Below are 22,208 nucleotides of genomic sequence, written 5' to 3' on the forward strand. Positions count from 1 at the left end.
GAAGGAATTCTTGTTAAGACAGTGGGAATGTCTAAACATTATGAAAATCTATAATTCATAAACATTTGAAAATCATAATGTGTAGAAAGGTGTCAATACACAACTAAGGGTGTGCATAAATCGATCCAGTCCAATGAGAACCGACTGCCATACATTAGATATCCAATTGTGATTGGATCAGATTAGATGTTATTTTAAATATCCAATTGGATCGGACCGGGTGGTGGATGAGGTGTATAAAAATCCAATACATCTAATATCCAATCAAATTAATTAGTATTTTTATTTACTTTGGATAAGTAATTAGATTTTATATCATTATAGTAAATTATATATGTATTTATAAAAATTAACATTAAAATTTTATTCTTTTTTTCTTAGATTGGATGGATCCAGTCCAATCCAATATATATTGGATTGGATAGATCTGATCCAAAAAAAATTAAGTTTGAAATATTGGATAAACCCAAATTAAACTAATAAATATATACGAAATATATCCAATGGATGAAACCGATCAATCCAACATCCAATAGATGTTGAATCAATTGGATGACTAAAATTAATTGGATCGAATTGGATGGTAAAATCTATAATCCAATATATAATTGGATCGGAACTGGATAGGCCTAAAAACATTGGATGTGGTCCAATGAACATCCCTATAGACAACCAAGTAACACAAGAAATTGCTTGGTCTACGGGTTTGTGTACAATGATCATTAGTTTTACTATGTTTACGACCTTAAAGCTATGTCAGTGTCAAGAAATATGGAGTTTCATCTCAAAACTAATAATGATGAGTGAAGTAGCTTGTGTTCTTATATATTGGCTCAATATTTTTACATTTAATTTATGTGGGACAATATTCTCCAATAGTCCGTGATCTCGAAAATCATGAACCAAACAAGAAGTGATTTAGAATTGTTGGTACGTAGGGTTAGACTCAAAGAAAATTTGGGAGAGCAATAGCAATAGCAGTAGCAATACCTCATTTTCCAAAGATAGGTGTGACAATTGTGGCATTTGTGGAGCTAATTAAGTATGTGTCATAACACAATTTAATAGTACATGATAATATAATACAATATATAAACATATATATAATATTATAGTATTTTTTAGTTTTGAAAAAATTATCACAAACTGACACACTAAAAAAAATTAAATTATGGAAGTAAATTATATAATAAACAAAAAAAAAAAATCATAATTAATTCAAAAAAAAACAAAAAAGAATATCATATAAATAATGAATATCCCTAACTAAATCAAACCGTATGCATTGATATAGAACTCTAAAACAACTTTTCAAAAATAAATACATATATAAAAGTGAATCTATACAACAATTATAAGAGTCTCTTCCTCAACTCCTAAATCTCAATCCCAATCCCTTGAATCTTTTACTATCATGACACCAATGGTGGTGGATGGTTGTGATAATGACAGAATTTCGAAACTTCCTGATGCATTGATCCATCACATTCTCTCGTTTCTACCAACTAAAGATGTGGTTCGTACATGCATTCTTTCAAAGCGCTGGAAACCCATCTGGTATTCGGACCCCACACTCTATTTTTCAATTTATAATAATAATCATACTACTTATGATCATGATTATATTGAAAACTTTTACAATTTTCTCAATAATTGTTTAGAACAACGCAAAGCTATGTATCATAATACTGATGATGTTTCGGCCATAACTAGTTTTAAGCTTTACATATATTGGGATTATCAAAAAAGTAAGGCTACCATTATAGATAAATGGCTAGACTTTGCTATTGATAATAATGTTAAGGTAATAAGTCTTATGATAGGCCCTGAGGAAATTGGTAACATGTTTAAGTTCGATTATTGCTTACCTAAAATAATAGACAAGGCAAGATATTTGACTATTTTGGAGTTGGATGGAGTAGAGTTGGATACTAATTCTTGTTCATTTAGTTTTCCATTTTTAAAAACTTTGTCATTGAATGATGGTTGGAATTCAGAGAATGCAAAGGAGGATGGGGTAGTTAAATTTTTGTTGAATTGCCCATCTATTGAGAAATTGGAGTTGAGAGATTATAGTTTCTTAGGTAATAATCATAATGTTTGCTTGGAGAGTTTGAGCCTCAAATTCTTGGGACTTGTATTTGAAAATGAGGAACATAATCATTTACAAATTCAAGTTGACGCCATAAACCTTGAATCTTTGGTACTAGAAAATGTTTTATTGGACAAAATTTACTTTAGGAACAATGACATGTTGTCATTTGATGCTCTCATTTCAAATATTCCTCCAATTGAGAATTTGACTCTAAGAAGTTGCAATACAAAGAAGAAGCACCTTAAAATCTCGAGTCAACACTTGAAGTTTTTCCATTTTCACCAAAGTTGCTCTAATGATTGTCACTTGAACAAGGTCACAATTGAATCTGCTCCAAAATTAGCTTACATTTGTTATGAGGGCAGTCCCAATTTTTGCATATCAATGAAGTCATCTAGTTCGATAAATGGAAAAATTGAAATTCGCGGCTACTGGCAGGGAAACTATGGCATAAAAGAGTTTATTGGTGTGCTGAATTTTCTTGTGAATCTCAGTTACTCTTGGAATATTGTGGAATTGTTTGTTGGCACAGAAAAGGTATGTTTGTTACTTAGTATTGTGTATTTGTTTTCATATTGTTAAGGCTATTTATATGTTTTCATAAATTTGTAGGCACTCATTTGGCCAATAAACTTGCCCAAAAATTTGAAGAACCTATTTCGTTATCCTTTGCTTAATTGGAAGCGTCTTAGAGTTATTACTTATGTTATGCCTGAGAACGAGTCAGACTTGAAGGAAGCCTTGATGTGGATTTCACCCTCTTTAGAATCATTATCTTTTAACAAAAAGGTCATATTTTAGTTTATTGAGATCAATGAGATTAAACTTTTGTTATATTTTCTTCTGAAGTAGCTGATATTGCTCTATTTATTAATGTTGGAAGATTACTTTTTATACCTTTGCTGAATTTAAACTTCAATGAGGAATAATCCAAGAATTGGTGTTGGAATATTCTAAGGGCTGAATAAAGAGAGAGATGAGTTCATTTGATTAGATTTAATAGCTTGAAAAGAAAAGTTAATGTGGAGAAATTGTGGGCTAAATGCTTTGAGTAACTGCTCTTGTATGGCTTATACAAACTCGGATATCAGTGGAGAAGGCAGTGGCTAGATGAATAGTTTGGTTCAGAGATCTTTTTCGATGATATTCGATGATTTCGATCGTGGGAGTCAAACTAGCTCTTGACATGGCCATTTCTATTGCTGTTGTAGAAGCTTTGGAGTAAAAGAAGCAAGGAGTGTGCAGTTGAAATCAGTGCTTTTACTTCAGTCAGGAAAAAGAAATTTTCTTTTTTCTCCCTTTGGATCAGAAGGGTTATAGGCAATCAAAGCCATCACATATATATGATCCAAAAAATTGACTCAAAGTCTATTCTATTTTTTAAATTTGTTGTTGTTGGAAAAAACAATAAACTTCAAGTGCAGCGAAATAACAAAGACACGAAACAAAGCAATTTACTCTGTTTGTTAAAACTACTACCAAACTCACAAAGAGATATTTCACCGTTTGCTTTTTCTTCCTCACTCTCACCACATAATAAGCTCACACACTTTAATTTTTACTGTGAAGTGGCCTAGCCACTTGCCACTTGCTCCTATTGATGACAGAGAACTTTCTGTTAAGTTAGTTACCCCAGTTTGGTATTGTTGTCCATTTATCTTGGTCAAAGGTTGTTCTTGTTTGTGATTTTCTATCTAGTACAAACAAAACAGAACCAACAAGCAACAGGTCAATTATGGTGTGAAAATTCATCTAACTTGACAAATTTGCCTAATTCCATATTCTCAAGAAGAATTGGTTTGTGTAAGACATTATATAGCCACATCAACTTGACACATAATACAAAAACACCATTATTGCTTGATGCACAAATGATAAAATCTTTTCTATTTCAAGAACATATTAGATGACAAACAAAAAAGAGGTTTATTAGTCTTTGACTATCTGTACTGAAAGAATTGATTCATTTTTGAGCACAAAGTCATATATGTGACTTCACTCTCTTTTTCAAAAGGTGGTCAAAGTAGTGATTTATAACTAATTCTTGGTATGGATAGAATCAATGAAATATTTGAAAGAGATCGAGAGAAGGAGAAAGATGGATTCATTAGATTTTCTAATTTTATAGGATGTTTACTAATAAGTAATGAGAATTAATGATAAGGTAGTTATTTCTGTTGGAGATACAATCAGGATTAAAATTAGAAAAACGAGTCAAATAATTAATGACCTAATTCTCAAATCGTTTGACAAACAAACTAAAATAAAATCATATGAAAAAGATTACAACATCACAATTAACTTTAAGAATGCTTAATTCTATTTCATCCACCGCTCAAAAGACACAACAATAGAAACTGTTGCAACATATTCATTCAACCTTGTAGTTTAAGCACTTAACTATTATGTAAGGTACGTAAGTGCACTACTAACAACCTGTTCAATCACAGAGAACTTGTTATCTAACCACTAACAATAATGTGATGGTGAGCCATTAAAGAAAAACCAATAACGAAACAAAATAAAATCAAGTGATACGAACAAGACTAAAACACTCTAAATCATGTTAGAGAGACAAGATTAAAACGCTCAAAACTATGTCACATAGATAAAAATAAAACACTCAAAACTATATGACAAAGATAAGACTAATTACAATAGCAAAATTCGAATTGCAATAAGAAAATACAAGCCCGATTAAACTGTACCTAAACTAAGTCGACAGGCCAATGAAATTTCTCTTTTGTAAAGCTTTTTAAGAAAAAAAAAATGACTTGAAGCATTAATTAAATATAAAAATGAAGTAGAAAAAAGAAAATTACCAATATATTATTTTTTAACTTTTGTTTTTTTAAATATATTTGGATTACTTTGGTAGTTGCTCCAGTAATTTGTAGGTGGATTCTTACGTTAATTTTGGTTGCGATTTAGATTATTATATTGGTTGTTAAGTGAATTAATACCTCAACAGTAGGGGTGGAAAAATCTTAGAGTTATTACTGATCGCAATCCTAAGAAAGTTTCAGAGTTGAAGGATGCCGTGATGTGGATTGCACCTTTGTTAAAAACATTATCTATTAATAAAAAGGTCATATTTTAGCTGCTTTACATTATTGTAACTCTGAAATTTGGATCTAAAAGATTAGCACAAGAGCTAACTACGATTATGGATATAACTGTATTTCATCATTTGCTAAATGGAACTTTAGTCCGTTTTGAAATTGTTATTTACTTAATTTATTAGTAGCTTTATCAAAGTGTATTGTATTGTTAGGTTAATGTTGTTGTTGTTGTGATCTCTTCTAGATTTCTAGATATGGTTTTGAGGTATGTTAATTGGTTTTCTTTCTCATGTGTTCGTACAATTAGGTTTATGGGATTGGTGAATGGTTGTTTTATGAGGAGCTTATTTGGAAAAACTATTGTGAGGATTAGTCAAGCAAGTAATTGGACTTCCATCGGACAACTATCGGATCCTACATCAATCCTATTGGGACTAACGCAAATACATAAAAAATGGAACCCAATAAGACCACTATCTGACCCTACATCGGACCTATCGCAAAACATAAAAAAAAAAAAAATTGATAGACTATTGGACTACTATCAGGCCTATATCGAACGTACTTCTTCAATCTTAATCCTTTTTCAACAACAGAATGCATCGCGTCTGCTTGGTTTAAACAACCAGTTTTTTTGCCTATAACACAAATGAGTTAGAAATTTAGTTTATATATATATTAATTATCAAATTATAAACTAAAAAACAAAACAAGAAAATGATTAAGTAATTATTAATTTTCAGTGGGAAATTTGACATTATATACTTAAAAAAAACATAAATTGTTTTTATATGCTTCTTAAAAAAATGTAAAAATAATACCCTCCAAATATCTTTAATCCTAACAATACCCTCCTCATTCCAAACCTCCACTCTCCCTCTAACTCTCTCGTTTCTCTCTCTTTCTCTAACTCTCCAAACCCATTCCCAACAAAACCCCATCGGACCACGAGAAGCACTTAAGCCCCGATTGTTCACGAGCTCCGACCGACCAAGACATCCCACGACCAAGACGATCCACGACCGAGAAGACCCATTATGACTTGTGACGATCACTGCACCCCTTCCGGCGAAACCCACTCGCTTATTTTCTGCATTTTTTTTTTGGTTTTTGACGATGTCGCAAAACATCGCTAAATGTTGCGAAACATCGCAAAATCATGAAACATCTCTAAATGTCTTCAATTCACAACAGCGCTTGTTTTCTACATTTTTTTTTTCTGATTTTTGACGATGTCGCGAAACATCGCTAGATGTCGCGAAACATCGTAAAATCGTGAAAACATCTCTAAATGTCTCCAATTCACTATATCGCAAAACACATCGTGAATATCATCGCTAAACATCGCGAAACATCGCTAAAAATCGCTAAATATCGCTAAATATCGCAAATCATCACTAAACTTCATCTCTGGCCTCAGATTTGTTCTATCATTGCAAATACATCGCTAAATATTGTTAAATATCGCTAAATATCGCAAAAAATTGGTAAACTAGAAGAAAAAAATGCAGAAAACGAGAGAGGCCGTGAGAGAAGATGACGACGAGGCCTTGCGACTGAAGTTTTGGGTCGTGTGTTCGACGGTAGGGGTTCTAGGTCGAGGTTAACGCCGGAGAAAGAGAGAGACATAAATGTTTGTTTTTTATTTGGTTAAAGGTAAAATTGGATAGAAAAATAGTGTGAGTATATTTTGCATGATGCAAAATATGCTAGCATATTTTTAGTGGATAAATTAATTTTAAGCATATAATATCAAATTTTTCTTTTCAATTATATATATATATATATTAAATGTTAGTAATTTCATTTAAGAAAATTTACGTAAATAACTATTTTTTCACAAATTTTTACACTTATTTATTTTTTATATTTTTACAATAATAATAAAAATAACAAGAAAACCACATAAAAAATAATATCTAAAAAAATCAAAATAATAAAAAAAATTACAAAAATCAAACAATAAAATAATAAAATAACTATATTTTATATAAATAAAATCTTAAATATTTAAAATTTTTTACAACTATATTTTCATAATTTTTAACTTTGTGTGTGTGTTTTTTTTTTTTTTTTTATTTTGAAAAATTATCCCAATAATTTAATAATTGAGAAATGTTGGTCAACTCTTACCCAACCTCTCTCTCTCTCTCTCTCTCTCTCTCTCTCTCTCTCTCTCCTCAAATTAATCTTCAAGATTGAATTCGTTTCCTACTTTGGCATGAACATGGGGATTGAGCTTAAAGCCAAACTACTTCTTGTTCTTAATTGGGGATTCAACTCAAGCTAACCTTTAAGCTAAGCTTTTCTCCCCAGTAGTGAATCACAAGCTGAGTCACCAGATCCCCATTTTGAGAGAGTAGTAATAGTGATGGTGGTGGAGGAGGAGAATGATAAGATGATGATAATGGAAGAGAAAAATGATGATGATGAGATGGAAAGAACAAGAAGAGGGTGTAGTAATGGTGGGCCAGTGGTGCATTGGTTGAAAAAGCTTGCCTCAGAAATGCATTGGAGTTTAGTATTAGGGGTGATTTTAATCTATGGAATAAGCCAGGGATTGAGTGGAGCACTTGGGCGTGTTGGAACTAAGTATTATATGAAAGATATTCAGAAAGTTCAACCTTCTCAAGCTCAGATTTATGGTGGAATCACTTCTATTCCATGGATTGTTAAACCCCTTTGGGGTCTTCTTACTGATGTTATCCCAATTTTTGGGTATAGAAGAAGACCCTATTTCATCATAGCTGGTAACTAACTAACTAACTAACTTCCATTTTTATTATAAAGGAAAATTTAGTGCTCTTTATTAGTTAGTGGATGACGCTTTAGGATGCTTTTTTTTTTGTTTGTTTTGGTTTACTTTAAAGTTTGGAGTTTTATTTAGACAAAAATCTAGGCTTGTTAAAGGTGATGTTTGTTAATAAAACAAGCCTTTCTGTTGTGTATTATAGCTAATGATTTTGATTGTATTTGAATATTAATGTTGAAATTTAGAATTTACATTGTATTATTTTCTTTTTCTTTCTATTTTTGGATGGATGTTTGTTTAACTAATATTTATCTAATCAAAAGTAGTGGACAACACTTTAGTATGCTTTTGTTTTTGGTATTTACTATTATTTAAGTAGTAAATTATGGGATATATTTGAGACATTGCTATTTTGGAAGAGAACTTGATCAGACTTCAATTGTGGTAGATTAATGAGTGAATTGTGGTATAATCTTACTGTGATGTGATGCTCTTGTGTTTATTCTTGGTCATAAATGATTTATCAATCAGTTGTTTTGTCATATATGTATAGCTTGTAATCTTGGTTTCAGCAGGACTTGTGGGAATTTGGTTTCAACAAAGTTTTCTCATCAGACACTTTACTTTGTTCTTCTAATTTCAGGTTCAATTGGTGTGATCTCGTTGCTTGTCTTATCGTTGCACGAAAATCTGCATCTGGTTTTAGCCATTTTGCTTTTAACATCAGGGAGTGCTGGTGTAGCAATATCAGATGTGACAATAGATGCATGTGTTGCACAGAGCAGCATTAGTCATCCTTTGCTTGCAGCCGATATGCAAAGCTTGTGCGCCTTGAGTTCGTCTATTGGCGCGCTCGTTGGATACTCTATAAGTGGTTTTTTACTCCATCTTATAGGTCCCAAGGTTAGGTAGCTAGCTAGCTTCTGTATGTATGTTGTTGTAGTTTTCCTAGCTACTTTACATTCCGATCTAAAATTATGATTATTCTCGTTCTTTGTAGGGTGTGTATGGCTTGTTGACGATTCCATCTGCTCTTGTTATTTTTGTTGGGATTGTGCTTAAAGAGCCTCACATGCCTAATTTCCAATACAGACAGGTATTTGTTTCGATTTAATCTGTCACAGCTACACAAAAAGTTCACACAATTTCAAGAGCACAATCTAAACCAGAATTCTCTTAGAATAGAGAAGAAAAACAGTGCAAGAAAGTAGAAGAATAACACCAGGAATTAAACGAGTTCGAGCTAAGTGTAATGCTCTACATTTCGGTTGAATAGAAGCCATTATCATCTTCATTAATCACCCGACAGTTACAGAGTTTTACAAGTTGTTCTAACTCAAGAACACTTAAGAGTTTCAAAACTCACTTTTCTAGGGGTCCAGGATCAAAACTGAATTACCTAACTCAATCCCGAGTCAATCAATACTAGTCCTAGTTGGAAACTAACAAGTATACTGAATAGTAACTTGTAACCATTTACCACAGTATTTTGGGCTTTTATTAGGCTCTCTCTTACTTCTATATCACATGTTGAACAACCAGGTAAAGCAGAAGTTTCTGAATGCTGGCATTGCTATGTGGACAACACTGAAATCCCCAAGTGTTTGGAGACCATGTTTATACATGTACTCGTCATTCGCATTAAGTTTGAATATCCTTGATGGAATGTTCTATTGGTACACAGACGCCAAAGATGGTCCAAGATTCTCTCAGGTATGAATTTTACAATACTTTTAAAACATATATACTGTGGAGTGTTATGATCAGCAAGAACAAATCAACAGCCAGAAAATGATAATGACAAGTTATAATAAGATCAAGAATTAAATGAACAAAGGCAATTAAAACTAATAAAAATATGATGTAGTTTCACCTTATAGCCACAACAGTACAAAGTCACCAACTGTTATATCTGACAGTTAGTTAAGTTAGTTAATATCTAAATTATAAGTTAATGATTGTTTGGCTTTATGGTGCAGGAGAATGTTGGTTTCATATTCTCAATCGGTTCGATCGGGTCATTAGTGGGAGCTGTACTCTACCAAAATGTTCTCAAGGATTATCCATTTAGAGACTTACTTTTCTGGACACAGTTACTATATGGCTTTTCAGGAATGCTAGACTTAGTGCTGGTTTCGCGATTGAATCTGAAATTCGGCATCCCTGATTACTTCTTTGTAGTGATTGATGAAAGTTTATCTCAAATGATTGGAAGGCTTAAATGGATGCCTCTTCTTGTGCTCAGCACAAAGCTTTGTCCTTCGGGTATTGAAGGCACCTTCTTCGCTCTGCTGATGTCTATCGATAACATTGGACTTCTCTCGTCTTCGTGGGGTGGTGGCGTTCTGCTTCATGTGTTGAAGATTACTCGAACACAATTCGATAAACTATGGCTTGCAACTTTGATTAGGAACATATTGAGAGTTAGTCCTCTAATGCTGCTATTTTTGGTACCGAAAAATGATTCTAAATCTTGCATTCTTCCCATGGAAAATTTTGACATAGAAGAGGAGACTGAAATAGAAGAGGCAAAGAATGTTGAATTGGTTTCCCTTGTAAACAATTTGGATTATGGTAGATAGCCAAAACAGAAGAATCTCTCAATCTCACCCCACATTGTGAGTGAGAGGAAAAGAGAAATAGTTCATCTAATTAATTAATTATTATTACCATTGTTAATGTTGATGTTATTAATATAATAATTATTGCCTAAATATAGAAGTCAATTAGGACTCTTATTTATATATATGGGTACAATCTTAATGAATATTACTTATAAATAGATATTAATAGAAAATTTTGAGTTTCTATACTTAATTTTGCTATCTAATTAAAAAAGTTTGAGGTTGTTCTATTGAGTTAAGAGAGAAATAAAAAAAAATAAAGTTAATTTGAGTTAAAGAAAGAGATAAAATTAATGTTAAATATAAACATATTTTTAAGAAAATGAGAGAATTTTTTAACTAAATAGTAAAATTAAGCACATAAATTTTAATTTTTCTTTTATTATTGTTCATTAGATTAAAATCTCATTTTTGAAAAGTAGTATTTTTAAAATTGGCATTTAATTATGTATATTATATATTTTTTTAATAAAACCAAGAAATAAGCATTCATTATATGAAAAACTTATAAATAAATGTTCCAAATAATGTGAGATAGTCTTCTAAGGACTTCAAAATGGGCCTTTCCAATTTTTTAATAATTCACAAATATATTCCAATAATTTTTCTATAAGAATTGACTGAATATACAGTATATATACTAAACTACACTAAAGAGAAAAAGAGAGTGAACCTAAAGCTGCATATCTTAGTGGTACCAATTGAAAATTGTTGCTACCAAACCAAATCAAATCAAATCCATACCAAACTCATATCATACACAAACATATCAATATAATAAAGAAGCTTATCTTCTAATAACCACTTAACTAAGACAATTAAGACAAAATAGTATTAACAAATAACTAGTTAAAAACAAATCTTTATTGTTTTACATCTCAACAAGTACCTTACAGACTATGCTGCATATTGTTTTCTCTTCTTCTCTGCTGTATTGTACTATTATTGTACTATAAGCTAATAAATTTCATATCATTCTTATGCAAAGTAAAGTAGTCAAGTTCATCATCATCTGTACAAAAGCCACTATTAACATAAACACCACCATCCCATAAAGGACTACACATACCATTTTCTAAAACTATCAAATGAGAGTGACTCTTGAACTTTAAAGCAGCTAAAATATCTGCATTTTGTTAATAGACAATGTTTCTAAAGAAGGTGAAATCCACATTAACGAGTTCTTCAAATCTGACATTCTTTCGGGATTACTATCTTTAGTAATAACTCTAAGATGCTTCAAATTAAGCAATGGAGAATAACATACCCTCTTGAACTTTTCTGGCCAAATAAGAGCCTAATTCATACAAACATATAAACATATTAGATCAATAATACAATATTTAAATAACTCAAGATAATCAAATTAAAATAAATAATACAAGTACCTTAAATTCTTTAACATGTAGGCTAAGAGTATTCCAAGAGCAATTGAAATTCGAAAGAAAATTCAACATATCAATATACCACTCCGCATCATAATCTCTACAATCCTCATAAATCGCCATTTTTCCACTCAACAAATTAGATGACTCTATCGATATGATTGTATCAATAGTACCTTCATAACAAAAGTATTCTAATTCCGGAGCTGATTCAATTGTAACCTTGGCCTCCCTTGAGTAACAATTCTTAAAATAGAAACTTTTCAAGTGTTGACTCGAGATTTTGAGATGACACTCGTCGTAGTAACAAGGTACATTCATGATGCTCAAAGTCAAATTCTCAAGAAGAGGATTATTAGAAATAAGAGAGTTCAACGCCATCACCCCAACATGCGTTATTGATAGATCATTCATCGAAAGAACTTTAATTTTGTTACAAGTTGAGAGATTTATATTCGCGAAAGAATTACTAAATATCGAAGAATTACTAGTAAGTACCAAAGATTCAAGATTTATAGCATCAATTTGTAAGTCTTTCACATATGTATACACCAATTCCAAGTTCTTGAGGCTTAAGCTTCGCAACCGGTGCATACCATCAATTTGTAACAAACCATGCCAACATAACCGAAATTTCTCAAGAGAAGGACAACCCAACAAAAACTTGAATACCACATTGGGTTCATATTTCACAGTATATGATGTCTTAATATTTTCCAATGACAAAGTTTTTAGTAATGGGAAATTAAATGAATGAGATTTATCCAACATTACTCCACATAACTCCAAATTAGTCAAAAATTTTGTATTGTTTAAGAATACTTTAGGTAAGCAGTGGTAATAGTAACCTCTATTGCTTTTGCCTATGGATAGAGAGATTTCCTTAATCTTGTTCTTCTTGACTATAAAAGCTAACCATTTATTTATGAGGTGAGCATTACTTATTTGATAGAAACCTTTCATTTCAAGCTTAAAACTAGTTATGCATGAAGAACCAAGAACACGATGCATACCTTTCTTGCGTTGTTTAAAATATTTTTCGACGTAATTGTAGAACTTTTCTTGCTCATTTTCCCATTCAATTCCGAAAACAATATTCTTATTGGAGAAAAAGATTGTGGGAACTGAATACCAGATGAGTTTCCAACGCTTGGAAAGAACGCATGTTCGAACTACATCTTGAGTTGGGAGAAACGATAGGATGTCATTGATTATTGAATCGGGAAGATTCGAAATTCTGTCATCACCACCCACCATTGATGATGATGATGATGATGATGATGCCATTTGGATTGTGAACTGTGTAACGTAAACAACCAAATTTAAGATAATACTATAGTAAGTAGTTGAGTATATATATAATATATATATATATAGAAAGAAGTAAAAGTAAGTAGACAAGTTATTTATAGATTCTTACATGAATGAAGATGATGATGATGATTAAATATCTTCAAAGAAATGAGATTTAAGGGTTCCAATTTTCTTTTCTTTTTTTTGTTGTTGTTGGGCAGTTCTCCATTTCTTAACAATAAATAAAAGAGAATGAGGTTATTATTGTAATTTTAGTCATACTTTTTTGAGAGAGTTTTGTTTGCATGCCCAGATGAATATGATAAGTACACTCTGAAATTTAAAAAAGTTAAGTTTAAAATAAAAAATAAAAAAACCCTATACTTTTTTTTTTACTTTTTTTATCCTATTATTCATTGTTAGTTTTAATACTTATCTTAATTTTATTTTTAATTTTTTTTTCTTTAAATCATGTATATTTTTTTTCTCTAATAGAATTTTATATTTTAATTTTTTTTGCTAAGGATATTTTTTAAGAATATAAATTTGAAAAAAAATATAAAAAATAATGTAATTAAAGAATAAAGATATGTATTTTATGTAAAATTAAAATTATTGCAAAAAAATCTATTTATAAGTTTTTAAGTGCAAATAAAATTACCACCCCCTTTTCTTTTTAAAGGTTGCCATACTTAATTTTACATAAGTTTAGAAAAATTCTATAATGCACGTATTGTTTCTGCATCAGAGAAATTTTTTTTATTCTAATTTTTTTCATAGTAATTTTCTCTGTAGTTATTTAAGACATCCGCAAAATTTTAAGAAATTTGGTAACATTTAATGCGCCGAAAATAAGGTTTAAAAAATTTATTGTATGCGTAATTTTTTTTATATACGTATGAATAGACTATTTGAAAAATATTTTCTACATTGAAAATTATTTTGAATTTTTTTAAAATTTTGTAGGATGTCTTAAATTACTGTAACAAACACGAGTATGAAAAATTGAACTAAATTTAATTACGGATGTCAAAACAGATAAGGAATGCATCAGTGTATTTCTTTTAGGAGTGCATTGTAGAAGCGCTCAAAAGTTTATTGAAAAAAAATTATAGAAAAATTCTGTAATATAGTCCCTAAAATGGGCACACTGATGCGCCTGTATTTGTTTTAGCATCCAACATCCAGCATCTAGGAACTCTTTTTAGTTCAATTTTTTTTCATAGTTTTGTACTTTGTAGTTATTTAAGATATCCTACAAAATTTTAAAAAAAATTGAAAAATTTATACAAAGGGTTCAAATAATTTGTTACATGTCTGTCTCTTTAATTTTATACGTGTGTGAAATAGATTTTTTGAACATTGTTTTGTATATTGTAAATTATTCCGAATTTTTTAAAATTTTAAAAAATATTTTAAATAACTATAACATACACATGATAAAAAAAAATAAACTAATAAATTTTTCTGAATAACGAAACAGTAGAAGATGCATTGAGTTCATTACAGATGACAAGAGTGATCAAGAAGAAATTACTGAAATGTTTAAAATAAAATATTGAGACTGTCAAAAGCTAAATTTTCTTATTTGAGGTTTTCTTGAAAAATAATCTAATGTATTGAGTTCATTGAACAACAGTTGTTAGTTGTTAGTTGTTGTTGTTGTTCTTTTTCTAATTTATATTGTTGTTCCCAACTCAATATATGTTTTTGGAGCTTGACTCAGTGATACACTCATCCTTAATTGAGGTGTATATATTATACTCATATTTTGTAATATAAGAACATATTATTAATAAGAGACATTATTATATCTGTAAAAGACAGAGAGATTAGTGTACCTCAATACTAGTGAATGAGAAGTTCAGATCAAAACAAGGTGGAATTAGTTACTTTGACCACTTAGAAGTCAACTCCAAATCCTAACTACTTTTACTAAATATCGCGGCCAACTCAGCATTTTCAGTTAAAATCTGTTACAAATCTTTACTTGGGTTTAGTTTCAAGCTATGATGAAGAGAGATTCAAGTTCACCAATTGTAAAGTTACTGATTTAGAACCTAATTCCAATCAAGGGAATGAAAATGAAAACATAAAATGCAAAACAAAACAGCCTTTGATTTCAAACTTTATTGATTCACACTTGGTGTTACAATGGTGATGATCACCAACAGCTATGAACTCACAAGAGAATCGAGTTCTATAGCTTTCATTTCTGTACAGAGAAAATTTCGGAGAGGAGGAGAATTTGGTATTTAAAGGCATTGTCCAAAAATATTGGAAAAACAGAATTGTACCCAACTAATTAACTTAACTGCCGAGATTGAAGCTTTAAGGAATTTACTTGTTGTAACACCACAACAAGTATCTCATGGTGGTTGATTGAACCTCGTAATTCTTAGTGTGTTTGTTCCAATAATTGTTCATAATTATTCTTTAGTTTTTCAGCTATTTAATCTTTTTTATGTGTTCTTGATGAGGTGTTAATTCACCACAAAATATACAATTGATTGCATATATAAGAGACAATATTGTATCTGTGTTTTTCTATGAGAACCAATGTATAATGAATGAATGTACATACAAAAAGACAAGACAGAGATATTAGAACATAATAAATAAATCATCAACAAAAATCTCAAAGTTCACTTCATATTCATTTTGTTTTAAGGTCATTTTATCCTAATAATTAATAATGAGTGTTGAGAATCATGGGGTTCCAACTCAAAACCAATTGGTAATAAGTGGAGCAGCCCATATTTCTTATATATGGCTCAATACTTTCATATTTAATCCATGTGGGACAATATTCTCCAATAATGAGGTCTATGATGATCTTCATCCTTCATTTTCCAACTCATTATTCAGACAAAATGATCATTCAACATATGTATTCTTGCAATTTTGACTATAATTAATACATTGGAAACCAAAAGTTACATATTTTGGCAACAATTTACAGAATTATATGACTTGAAATAATGTCAAAAACATGAGTATGACATTAGTGTTGATGGAATTCTGTTTGGCCTGAGAGAAATATTATATTATGAGTTTAAAAACAGAAAGAATGGAAAGTGGGATAAGCCATCTGAATATTCAAAAGGGATGTACTGATGCACCCTTGACTAGTTTCGGCATCCAGAAGAATTTTTTAGTTTAATTTTTTTTTCATATTCATGTACGTTATAGCTATTTAAGATAACCTACAAAATTTTGAGAAATTCAGAATAATTTACATTGTAGAAAACAATGTTCAAACAGTTTATTTTACACGCGTATAAAATAAAATAGTCACGCGTGCAACACACCATTTGAACGTATTTTTCAGCGTGTTAAACTTTTTCAAATTTCTTAAAATTTTGCAGGATGTCTTAAATAACTATAACGTACATGACCATGAGAAAAAATTTGACTAAAAAATTATTTCGGGTGCTAAAATAAGATAAGGGTTCATCAATACATCTATTTTAAGGATGTGCATTGTAAGATTTTCCTGAGTAATTAGTTCTATTATTCCTTTATATTTGAAAAAAGAAAAAAAAGTAAGAAAAATGTAGAAAAAAAATTAAAAAAAAAACTATAAATTCTCGTGGAAAAAAAATTATGTATCCAATTTAACAAAATATACCATATATGAAAAATTGATTTTTTTTTTTTTTTTTTTGTTCTCTACACATTTTTTTCCTACATAGCCTAAATAATTCATTTCTCCAAAAATTCAAAATTGTAATCCTGCTAGAAAACTTATCAGAGTTGTGATCACCACAGAAAAAAATATCTGTTGCCAATATACACTTCTCCTATGGTTACCCCTTATGTAATTTTCTCATATTTTTCAACTTTTTAGTTTGTATAAAAGCCATAAAATTTATAATATGACCCTTAGCCTGAAATAGATGTTTCAACAAATATGGCTTATCAATTAGTCAGTAATTGGCTACTTGATTAATATGTTTTCAATGTGAAAGAAAACAAACTGTAAATGGGCTTTATCTCAACATAGTGTAAAAGTAAAACTTGGAAAGTCTCAAAGACTCTATAAGGGTAAAATTAACATTATTTACTTGACAAAATGACAAACATCAAGTAGTATTCTTGACTCTACACAACAACTTGTTTCAGTATTAAGAGGCAATGTTAGATAGAAGGCATCATTTTCATTTCATCTGCAGATTTTCTTTCAGTACAATGCCTTCGAGAATCCCATCAATGCCAAATTTACCAGAAAATTGTTGAGGATCAACTGGACCGGGGAGTTTAAAAGAGATAGAGAACCGCCCTGGAGGGCATAAATTCTGCGTTTGCATTTCGAATATTTGGGAGTACCTGTGTACTGTCTTCTCACCCGTTGTAGTAGCCCCGCGTATTAATACCTCGCCCTCACTTGAAACTTCACAACTAAAATCACCTGCAGTCACCAAAAGAAACATCAACAGACTACTCGGTTGATTAAGAAGCAACACTAGACTCCAAACTCATACCATAAAATGAAAATTAACAACTCTATAAGGGATGAGAATTAAGTTTCTATTAGCAAAATAAAAGCAAAAAGATACACATAAAAACGAAAGAACACTAATTAGTAAATGGGAGAAACGTTTCCATAGTTTGGACTTTGGAGAGGCCTGCAAGGGAAATTAGCCAAAGTCAATAAATGTGCACTTAATGTAAGCACGAGTGATTCAGCCAACAGTGATGAGTCTTATGATCACTTTCAAAATAAGAAGCTATAATGTAAATAATCCAAATTGCAACTCACTTTCATCTCTCTTCACTCCTGGAAGGGAAATGCGAAAGATGTAAGAGTCCTCGCACTCCCCAATGTCCACGAGTCCTACAGTTGGCCCAACAGCTCCCGCTGCTGCACTCCCAGTCAATGCAAATCCGTTCTTAGTAGCAGCTACTATTTTAGACAATTCTGATACAGTAGGAAGCGAAGGAAGAAATATCATCGCCGGACTAGCCATGTCATGTTGAAGGGAACCATCCATCTTAAGAACCTTGTCTACATGTCTAGCTTTCCTATTCCTTTGTGAGGATTTGGAAGGAGAAAGGCCTCCATTAATCTCATCCACTGGAGGTGCTGCACTATGTGAAATGACACCATCAATAGTATGAAATCTTGCAGCATCTTCATCCAAAAGAACATCATGCAGTCCGGTTAACCTCCTGAATCTTTCAACATCCTCTCTGTCAATGTAAAATATGTTTGGGTTGTTAACAAATACTATGTTTTCTACAATCTTGTTTCGGTATTGGTTCAGTGAATGGCGATGAAGTAAAGGAGGAAAGAGATCGGGAAACTGAGGGTAGTTGGCAGTTGGGTCGTTTCCATTTTTAGGGAGAATACCATCAAAGAATTGGAGCAACAAAGGTAATTTTACAACAGCAGATTGGTCAGCCTTCCTAAGAACATAACGGTAAATACGCTCTACCTCTACGATTTCCATGTGTGATGAACCAGCTAGCTGATCAGAAGTATAAGGTGGAAGCCCCTCAGCAATTCTCTGCAAGATGGACTTTTTAGGGAACCCCCCTTTAAGATCAGGTCCAAAGTAAGTACCAATCTAATGTTAAATATAAACATATTTTTAAGAAAATGAGAGAATTTTTTAATTAAATAGTAAAATTAAGCACATAAATTTTAATTTTTCTTTTATTATTGTTCATTAGATTAAAATCTCATTTTTGAAAATTAGTATTTTTAAAATTGACATTTAATTATGCATATTATATTTTTTAATAAAACCAAGAAATAAGCATTCATTATACGAAAAACTTACAAATAAATGTTCCCAAATAATGTGAGATTAGTCCTCTAAGGACTTCAAAATGGGCATTTCCAATTTTTTAATAATTCACAAATATATTCCAATAATTTTTCTATAAGAATTGACTGAATATACAGTATATATACTAAACTACACTAAAGAGAAAAAGAGAGTGAACCTAAAGCTGCATATCTTAGTGGTACCAATTGAAAATTGTTGCTACCAAACCAAATCAAATCAAATCCATACCAAACTCATCATACACAAACACATCAATATAATAAAGAAGTTTATCTTCTAATAACCACTTAACTAAGACAATTAAGACAAAATAGTATTAACAAATAACTAGTTAAAAACAAATCTTTATTGTTTTACATCTCAACAAGTACCTTACAGACTATGCTGCATATGTTTTCTCTTCTTCTCTGCTGTATTGTACTATTATTGTACTATAAGCTAATAAATTTCATATCATTCTTATGCAAAGTAAAGTAGTCATCATCATCTGTACAAAAGCCACTATTAACATAAACACCACCATCCCATAAAGGACTACACATACCATATTCCAAAACTATCAAATGAGAGTGACTCTTGAACTTTAAAGCAGCTAAAAAATCTGCATTTTGTTAATAAACAATGTTTCTAAAGAAGGTGAAATCCACATTAACGAGTTCGTCAAATCTGACATTCTTTCGGGATTACTATCTTTAGTAATAACTCTGAGATGCTTCAAATTAAGCAATGGAGAATAACATACCCTCTTGAACTTTTCTGGCCAAATAAGAGCCTAATTCATACAAACATACAAACATATTAGAACAATAATACAATATTTAAATAAGGCGACATAATCAAATTAAAATAAATAATACAAGTACCTCAAATTCTTTAACATGTAGGCTAAGAGTATTCCAAGAGCAATTGAAATTCGAAAGAAAATTCAGCAGGACTTGTGGGAATTTGGTTTCAACAAAGTTTTCTCATCAGACACTTTACTTTGTTCTTCTAATTTCAGGTTCAATTGGTGTGATCTCGTTGCTTGTCTTATCGTTGCACGAAAATCTGCATCTGGTTTTAGCCATTTTGCTTTTAACATCAGGGAGTGCTGGTGTAGCAATATCAGATGTGACAATAGATGCATGTGTTGCACAGAGCAGCATTAGTCATCCTTTGCTTGCAGCCGATATGCAAAGCTTGTGCGCCTTGAGTTCGTCTATTGGCGCGCTCGTTGGATACTCTATAAGTGGTTTTTTACTCCATCTTATAGGTCCCAAGGTTAGGTAGCTAGCTAGCTTCTGTATGTATGTTGTTGTAGTTTTCCTAGCTACTTTACATTCCGATCTAAAATTATGATTATTCTCGTTCTTTGTAGGGTGTGTATGGCTTGTTGACGATTCCATCTGCTCTTGTTATTTTTGTTGGGATTGTGCTTAAAGAGCCTCACATGCCTAATTTCCAATACAGACAGGTATTTGTTTCGATTTAATCTGTCACAGCTACACAAAAAGTTCACACAATTTCAAGAGCACAATCTAAACCAGAATTCTCTTAGAATAGAGAAGAAAAACAGTGCAAGAAAGTAGAAGAATAACACCAGGAATTAAACGAGTTCGAGCTAAGTGTAATGCTCTACATTTCGGTTGAATAGAAGCCATTATCATCTTCATTAATCACCCGACAGTTACAGAGTTTTACAAGTTGTTCTAACTCAAGAACACTTAAGAGTTTCAAAACTCACTTTTCTAGGGGTCCAGGATCAAAACTGAATTACCTAACTCAATCCCGAGTCAATCAATACTAGTCCTAGTTGGAAACTAACAAGTATACTGAATAGTAACTTGTAACCATTTACCACAGTATTTTGGGCTTTTATTAGGCTCTCTCTTACTTCTATATCACATGTTGAACAACCAGGTAAAGCAGAAGTTTCTGAATGCTGGCATTGCTATGTGGACAACACTGAAATCCCCAAGTGTTTGGAGACCATGTTTATACATGTACTCGTCATTCGCATTAAGTTTGAATATCCTTGATGGAATGTTCTATTGGTACACAGACGCCAAAGATGGTCCAAGATTCTCTCAGGTATGAATTTTACAATACTTTTAAAACATATATACTGTGGAGTGTTATGATCAGCAAGAACAAATCAACAGCCAGAAAATGATAATGACAAGTTATAATAAGATCAAGAATTAAATGAACAAAGGCAATTAAAACTAATAAAAATATGATGTAGTTTCACCTTATAGCCACAACAGTACAAAGTCACCAACTGTTATATCTGACAGTTAGTTAAGTTAGTTAATATCTAAATTATAAGTTAATGATTGTTTGGCTTTATGGTGCAGGAGAATGTTGGTTTCATATTCTCAATCGGTTCGATCGGGTCATTAGTGGGAGCTGTACTCTACCAAAATGTTCTCAAGGATTATCCATTTAGAGACTTACTTTTCTGGACACAGTTACTATATGGCTTTTCAGGAATGCTAGACTTAGTGCTGGTTTCGCGATTGAATCTGAAATTCGGCATCCCTGATTACTTCTTTGTAGTGATTGATGAAAGTTTATCTCAAATGATTGGAAGGCTTAAATGGATGCCTCTTCTTGTGCTCAGCACAAAGCTTTGTCCTTCGGGTATTGAAGGCACCTTCTTCGCTCTGCTGATGTCTATCGATAACATTGGACTTCTCTCGTCTTCGTGGGGTGGTGGCGTTCTGCTTCATGTGTTGAAGATTACTCGAACACAATTCGATAAACTATGGCTTGCAACTTTGATTAGGAACATATTGAGAGTTAGTCCTCTAATGCTGCTATTTTTGGTACCGAAAAATGATTCTAAATCTTGCATTCTTCCCATGGAAAATTTTGACATAGAAGAGGAGACTGAAATAGAAGAGGCAAAGAATGTTGAATTGGTTTCCCTTGTAAACAATTTGGATTATGGTAGATAGCCAAAACAGAAGAATCTCTCAATCTCACCCCACATTGTGAGTGAGAGGAAAAGAGAAATAGTTCATCTAATTAATTAATTATTATTACCATTGTTAATGTTGATGTTATTAATATAATAATTATTGCCTAAATATAGAAGTCAATTAGGACTCTTATTTATATATATGGGTACAATCTTAATGAATATTACTTATAAATAGATATTAATAGAAAATTTTGAGTTTCTATACTTAATTTTGCTATCTAATTAAAAAAGTTTGAG

General features: G+C 31.4%; 5 protein-coding genes across 6 annotated transcripts; 3 read left to right on the forward strand and 2 right to left on the reverse strand.

Annotated features, from left to right (window-relative positions):
• The first annotated feature begins 1,276 nt into the window (after window positions 1–1,276).
• Window positions 1,277–3,326, forward strand: LOC133033893 (F-box/LRR-repeat protein At3g26922-like). Its single transcript, XM_061108962.1, has 2 exons — window positions 1,277–2,632; window positions 2,708–3,326. Exons 1-2 carry the CDS (start codon window positions 1,415–1,417, stop codon window positions 2,894–2,896), a joined length of 1,407 nt encoding a protein of 468 aa, XP_060964945.1. The 5' UTR covers window positions 1,277–1,414; the 3' UTR covers window positions 2,897–3,326.
• A 3,957-nt stretch (window positions 3,327–7,283) lies between these two features.
• Window positions 7,284–10,623, forward strand: LOC115721017 (probable folate-biopterin transporter 2). Its single transcript, XM_030650242.2, has 5 exons — window positions 7,284–7,907; window positions 8,553–8,812; window positions 8,910–9,005; window positions 9,452–9,622; window positions 9,889–10,623. The coding sequence occupies exons 1-5, from the start codon at window positions 7,529–7,531 to the stop codon at window positions 10,489–10,491; spliced, it is 1,509 nt and encodes a 502-aa protein (XP_030506102.2). The 5' UTR covers window positions 7,284–7,528; the 3' UTR covers window positions 10,492–10,623.
• Window positions 10,624–11,260: 637 nt separating this feature from the next.
• On the reverse strand, window positions 11,261–13,420 carry LOC133033894 (putative FBD-associated F-box protein At5g53640). 2 transcript variants are annotated; one of them, XM_061108963.1, is made up of 3 exons: window positions 11,922–13,285; window positions 11,633–11,830; window positions 11,261–11,449 (listed from the first exon to the last, which is right to left on the reverse strand). In XM_061108963.1, exons 1-2 carry the CDS (start codon window positions 13,203–13,205, stop codon window positions 11,651–11,653), a joined length of 1,464 nt encoding a protein of 487 aa, XP_060964946.1. In that variant the 5' UTR covers window positions 13,206–13,285; the 3' UTR covers window positions 11,261–11,449; window positions 11,633–11,650. The 2 variants fall into 2 exon arrangements, with proteins under 2 accessions (XP_060964946.1, XP_060964947.1); XM_061108964.1 differs by lacking the exons at window positions 11,261–11,449; window positions 11,633–11,830 and adding an exon at window positions 13,339–13,420 and having other exon boundaries at window positions 11,858–13,217.
• A 3,770-nt stretch (window positions 13,421–17,190) lies between these two features.
• Window positions 17,191–18,981, reverse strand: LOC115719474 (increased DNA methylation 2-like). Its single transcript, XM_030648535.2, has 3 exons — window positions 18,964–18,981; window positions 17,974–18,781; window positions 17,191–17,622 (listed from the first exon to the last, which is right to left on the reverse strand). Exons 1-3 carry the CDS (start codon window positions 18,979–18,981, stop codon window positions 17,372–17,374), a joined length of 1,077 nt encoding a protein of 358 aa, XP_030504395.2. The 3' UTR covers window positions 17,191–17,371.
• A 646-nt stretch (window positions 18,982–19,627) lies between these two features.
• Window positions 19,628–22,109, forward strand: LOC133033981 (probable folate-biopterin transporter 2). The gene is made up of 5 exons (XM_061109020.1): window positions 19,628–19,665; window positions 19,891–20,266; window positions 20,364–20,459; window positions 20,906–21,076; window positions 21,343–22,109. Exons 1-5 carry the CDS (start codon window positions 19,628–19,630, stop codon window positions 21,943–21,945), a joined length of 1,284 nt encoding a protein of 427 aa, XP_060965003.1. The 3' UTR covers window positions 21,946–22,109.
• Window positions 22,110–22,208: the final 99 nt, after the last annotated feature.

The sequence above is a fragment of the Cannabis sativa genome, chromosome 2 (assembly GCF_029168945.1).
Source record: "Cannabis sativa cultivar Pink pepper isolate KNU-18-1 chromosome 2, ASM2916894v1, whole genome shotgun sequence".
Classification (NCBI taxonomy): Eukaryota; Viridiplantae; Streptophyta; class Magnoliopsida; order Rosales; family Cannabaceae; genus Cannabis; species Cannabis sativa.